The 6,000-nt window shown below is 49.6% G+C and overlaps 1 protein-coding gene across 1 annotated transcript in view; it reads left to right on the forward strand.

Annotated features, from left to right (window-relative positions):
- The window catches only part of CECR2 (CECR2 histone acetyl-lysine reader), a 28,895-nt gene extending 23,478 nt beyond the window's left edge, over positions 1–5,417 (forward strand). Inside the window, exons 13-15 of the mRNA XM_090041600.1 lie at positions 482–903; positions 3,222–3,324; positions 5,368–5,417. Coding sequence (XP_089897726.1) covers positions 482–903; positions 3,222–3,324; positions 5,368–5,417 — 575 coding nt within the window. The remainder of the gene's footprint in view (positions 1–481; positions 904–3,221; positions 3,325–5,367) is intronic.
- The last annotated feature ends 583 nt before the right edge of the window (positions 5,418–6,000 follow it).

Genomic DNA, 6,000 nt, shown 5'->3' on the forward strand with positions numbered 1-6,000 from the left:
GCTGCAAGCCCTGCTGGGAGCAGCCCAGGCTCTGTTTCTGGCAGCAGCTACCCAGAGCTGGGGCTGGCCATGGCGTGCTGAGCAAAATGGCCTCATGTGCCATGCTTGGCACGCATGCTGGGGGTTGCCAACCCCTGACCTAGGTGTTTCTTGAAGGTATCCAATCCTACTACCGAACAAGTCTGAACAGAGGCTTCCCTCGTCCTCTGCAGTATGGCGGAATGCCCAACCAAGTGCCACATCCTGGTCAGATGGTAAGGGTTGCCTGTTATTTGGCTGGTTCCAAAGTCTGTTGAAACTAATCCAGGCTGCCTCATTGAAAACAAAGCTCGTCCTTCTTATTTTTCCAGAGAGCTTCTCTGAGGAAAATATTTTGTAGAAACATGAGAAATTGGAGCCATTTGGAATAGGGTCAGTCTTGTCCCACCCCTTTATCTCTCTCCATGAAAATGTTTCTCTGCCACTCTTCTTTTGAATGCAGAATACACCAAAATGGCTTACAACTTGGAAAGATGTTTTCACCGAGCAATGATGAAGCACTTCCCTGGTGAGGATGGGGACACAGATGAGGAGTTTTGGATCAGAGAGGATGGGAAGCGAGAGAAGAGGAGCCGTCGGACAGGGCGCTCCAGTGCTGGCAATGTTTGGACCCGATCAAGAGACCATGATGGACCAGGAAGGAGACAGCAACGCTTGGAGAATGGAGGGAAACCACCGCCATACCGAGCTACTTCCCGCATTTCTGCTTCCTCCTCATCTTCGTCCTCTTCTTCCTCTGCAGAGGACCCAAGTGGTAACACAACACAGCCCCCTCAAGAAGTGGGCCCTTCCAATGGTCGAGGCTTCCCTCGTCCTCTGCAGTATGGCGGAATGCCCAACCAAGTGCCACATCCTGGTCAGATGGTAAGGGTTGCCTGTTATTTATGAGAACTAACAAGTTAATGTGGGGAAGGACAAGAGAATAGAATTTTGTTCCCCCAAGACCAAGTAAAATCCTTGCTGCATGATGAGGACCCATGTCCTTCCTTGTGTTAATGATAGCTCCTAACTTGGTGTCATCAACAAATTTCATCAGGGCATTCTTACTTTTTTGCATAGGTCAATAAAGTAAATGCCATATTTTTTTGTATACAGCATGCCTCAGAATAAAATATGCACTGTGTTTTTGAAAGGCAGGGTGCAGGAAAAAAGATCTTTCCTTGTAATAAGTAACTGAGTAGCAACAGCTAGAGAGCTGAACCTATTCATTATTCTGCTCCTTGTGAGTTCATGCAGACTTTACTTTCACTTTTGCCCAGTAAGTGGCAGAAACTGCTCTTACCATATTTCTTGCATATAAGGCACACTACAGTTTCCAGTAGCTGGAATTTCTTCTGCAGAAATGGTGTGCATATGAGAAAATATGGTATTTAACTTTAAACGAGTCCTGTGGCTGACCTGGAAAGAAATCTAGTAGTAGTTACCATTCAGCCTGATGCTCCCATTTCAACTACATCTGTTGCCATCTTGTTGCCCTACAATTCCTCTGCTGATCTCATGTAGCACAGTCAGATATTTTACTGAAATCTAGATAAATGTGTTGCTGCTCATGACTCTTTGATTTTTGACATAGAAGCCAGATAAAGTTAATGTGAGATTTGTTTGTTGGAACACTAGCTCCAGAGGCTGTAATGAAGCATGAAGCCATCAAGCAGTCTAAGAGGGGTCCCTAAACACTTTACCTTCTCAGTTACTACAGCCTCTGTCACAGGCTAGATGATCCCCTGGACCCCTAGCCAATTTGCCTTTCTGATCTTTCCATTTGCTTTTAGATAGTTGGAGGGTTGATAAATATATCAAGGTCTATTTTGTGGGATTTGTGGCTGGAATGTATGAGAACTTTCTGGTGGTAGAGCCAGGCTGTCAACAGATCTCCTCAGAATAAAGGGTCAAATTTATTTTATAATCTGAGTGCCTGTTGGATCTGTATGGGCAGAACACCCATCCACAGCTGCAGTCTTGCTCTTCTACAGTCTCATAAAAGTTTCTGTTTTCCCTCTAGCGGCCAGCAGTGCCAGGAACATTTGGCCCTCTGAGAGGATCAGATCCAGCTAAGCTATATGGATCACCCCGAGTACCAGAACCCCATCCTGGAGATCCAGTTCAGCAGCACCAGCACTGTGCTATGCAGGTAAATAAAGGAAAAATCAACCAAACAAACAAAAAAAAAGGAATCTGAATTTTCTGCATGCAACTTTTGAATTGCATACATTGATAGAGTGGATCTAGAGCACTAAGAACTGTGACGTTCCCTGTTGTTCATGGTATACAATTTTTGTAGTTGTGGTTTCCATTTCATTACATTCATTGGTTCCATGGGAAAATGGCATCATCTCTCAGCAGAAGAGATAACCCATTGCCATGATTCATTGATCCTTTCATCTCTACTTTTTGTGCCTCTTGTAGCTTTCGTGTGCCCAGAGGGGAGGTAGCTTTTACTAAACCTGGTTACTTTCTTTCCTTCCCAGCCTCCAGTTGGACTGAATGAACACAGAGGACACAGACTGCCTGCACCTGAGAAGCAGGTGTGTGCAGGACCAACACACATCTCCGCACTGGGATCACGTCCTGGATCCCTGCAGCTTGGGCAAATGAGTGGCCCACCCCCTGATGCCATGTACCCCCCAGCACAGTTTCAGCAAGGCTTTATCCCTCCAAGGCACAATGGACCTCCCATGAGACCTCCAGAGAGCTCAGAAATCCCCCCTGGCCATATGTACAGACCATATAAATACCTGAATCGAGCACATCCTGCTATGTGGAATGGAAGCCACAGTGCAGCAAACCAGACCACCCTGGGGCCAGATGAAAAGCCCCCCATGGGCCCAGGACCTTCTCTGCAGCCCCGTGCTCTTAGTCATATGATAGATCCTCGGGCTATGAGGCCGCCTCTGCCTTCCAGCCAGTGGACTGAGCAATCAAATTTCCTACCTCATGGGGTTCCTCCCTCAGGATATATCAGGCCACCTGGTAAAGCCACCAGCCAGAGGATGCAGCAGTCACCGGCCACTGTGTTTGGGGGACCCCCTCAGGTTCAAAGAGGGTGCCAGGGTGGGGATTCCATGATGGACAGTCCAGAGATGATCGCTATGCAGCAGCTGTCATCCCGGGTGTGCCCACCGGGTGTGCCTTACCACCCTCGTCAGCCTCCTCCCCCACACTTGCCTGGCCCTTTCCCACAGCTGGCCCACGTGGCGTCGGCCAATGTGCAGCCCCCAAAGCCAGTGCTGGGTAATGGAAATGCTCAGGATGCCAGTCAGACAGCAGAGCCGGAGAGCAACCAAGGTAATTGGAGTGGGAATGCATGCTTGTTGACCTGGTGCAGTGCACAGCCACTGCCAGAGTCATTTATCATTTCTTGACCATGGCTGTTTCCCACACCTCCTTGCCTGGCCTCTGCTCACTCACCCAGAGACCCCCAGGCCACTACACAGCCACACACATTTTTGATAGACTGCCTGTCTTGTTGATCAATAGGTTTTCTTAAAGGAAAAACTGCTCTGATTTTCTCAGGACAAGCCACCTTTGTCACCTAGAAGAAATTGAAAGAGCTAGTAGGATTATTCTTATGTCATTAGACTCAGCATTCATGAATCTAGTACTGCAGGTGCTGTTGGGCTTGCAAAGCAATGTCACTGTGATAAGCTCAGTGCTGTAGTCCCATACAAAAATTAAAAACCAACTCCCAAACAATTTATTCTTAAAGCATTTTGAGACCAAGCTCAGTGCTCTGTTAAATATTGGGTTTTTTTATCTATATATGACAGGGGTGTCCATCTCATCCAGTCCCATGAGGCAGATGAGAGGCATGGGACCAATCAATAGAATCAGTCTAGCCCACAGAATGGCTCCACATGTCTGAATCAGCCTGCAAGGTCATGGGTACCACATGCAGCATGTGCCCTGGACTGGTCCCACATGCTGCTTGCAGTGCACATGCTGGCTCCAGTCCTCCACACTACATGCAGTATCAGCTCTGGCCCTATGTGGGGCATGCAGCACATGAATCCTGTCATGGCACATGCTTTCCCTGGTGAATGAGCCCAGTCTGGAGTGCATGCTGCACATGCTGCCTGTGATGGACCAGCCCTGTATACTGGCCCCAGCATGCAGGGCTGATCTGTGGTCCCAATCCAGGCTGACTCTTGACCCAGCTTGCAGGGTCAGTCTGGAATGGGTACCACATGCAGCACAAACCCCTGACTGGCCCCACGTACTGTGTGCAGTGTGCACTGGCTCTAGCCTCTGCATGCTGCTTGCATGGGACCCAGATAACTTCGGTATAGATCTAGATATACATATCTGTGTATATATATATATATATATATCTGTTTCTCAGGGGTGTCAGAGATGGGGCCAGCAGAGCCCTATCATTCAGCCCTCAGTGCTTCCTGTGGGTCTCAGACTGGTGCACTGAATACAACACGCACTGAACCCAGTCCCACACACAATGCACCTGGTGTGGGCTGCACACGGTACATGTGGGGGCCAGTCTGGGACATATGTTGCATGCATAGTTATATATACATAGTTTGGATAAAATCTGAGATTACCAAGTTAATAAAACTAGAAGTGCACCAATAATTCAGTCCCATATTGGATTGGCACCTATATAGGGAAAATTGACAGTATCGGAAATTGGCTTTTTTGTCTGATGTGGCCGATAAATGGCCCCGTGCACGCTCACAGCTGCAGCATGCATGTGGTCAGGAGCGCAGCCTGATGGCTTGAAGAGCAGCATTGGCGGGTAAGTCTGGGGGGGGGAGGCGCAGATGGAGGCTTCTGCAGTGAAGGGGGGAATAGGGCAGGCACTGCTCAGCCAGGGCGGGATAAGCACGGGATGGAGCTGCCAGCTGCTTGTCTGGGGGGCATGTGGGGGAGAGGGGAGGCATCCCGCCACTGTGCACACCCTGGGATGCATGGGGGCCACGTACCCCCAGATCTGTGTGCAGGGTCGGGTAGGGAGGGCTGTTGCTGTGGGCTGCCTGGCAGAGTTGTTGGGCCAGGGTGGTACTAGGTTCTTCCTAGTGGGGAGGGTCTGGGCCAGGCTGTGGTCAGGGTGCATGGCAGCAGCAGTGGGAGGAAGGGTCTATGGCAAATTTTGGGGTGGCTGCAGCCCCCCAGAGCTCCCTCCCAGTGCTGCTGCTGCTCACACCCAGCACAACCTGGTCCAGCCCCCCTGCCAGGAAGAGCTCGGCACCGCCCGGACCCCGGCCTGCAGCAGTAGCCTGCCCCACCCCATGTGCAGATCTAGGAGCATACCCCCCACCCCCATGACCTCCTAGGGTGCATGCAGTGCTGGGAGTGCCCCCTCCCTGTGCCCCTCAGACAAACCACTCATAGCTCTGTCCCACATCTGCCCTGCTGTGGCTGAGTAGCGCCTGCCCCAGCCCCGCTCCCTCCCCCACCACAGGGACCTGGATCTGCTCCCTATGCCCCTTCCCTTCCCCCACACCAGACTTGCCAGCCCAATGCTGGTCTCCAAGCTGCCCAGCTGCATATCGGAATCAGATTGGTGTCGGCCATTGGTATTGGCCCAAAAAATCTCTATTGGACACCCCTAATTAAAGCATAGATTGATCCTGACTTCGGCTTTAGGCATTATCACTGTATAAATGCAGTATGGAAAATTTCCAGAGATTATTTAGAATTTATGTGAAAGTTGGTTCTTCAGAGAGCTGAACTGAATGCTGAATTTTCACAGCATTGGCATGTGTTTCCAGTGCATCACTTAAAAGGCTTTTCTGTCCAGAGTCTACTCTAATTGTATTCAAACAGGATTCATATACAGTATTGAGAACATTAATGGGTTGGTGGCTGGCAGCCACAATTAAGCCACTGACCTACAAACTGGCAAACAGCCAAGATCAGATGCGAAGACCGTTACTTAAAGAAATTACTAAGTATAGTTCTTTGACTGTGTGTTTAGTGAGTATCCCACTTTCCATATGCCTTCAGTGT

Source organism: Crocodylus siamensis, chromosome 4 (assembly GCF_052110815.1).
Source record: "Crocodylus siamensis isolate JL-2025a chromosome 4, ASM5211081v1, whole genome shotgun sequence".
Taxonomy (NCBI): domain Eukaryota; kingdom Metazoa; phylum Chordata; order Crocodylia; family Crocodylidae; genus Crocodylus; species Crocodylus siamensis.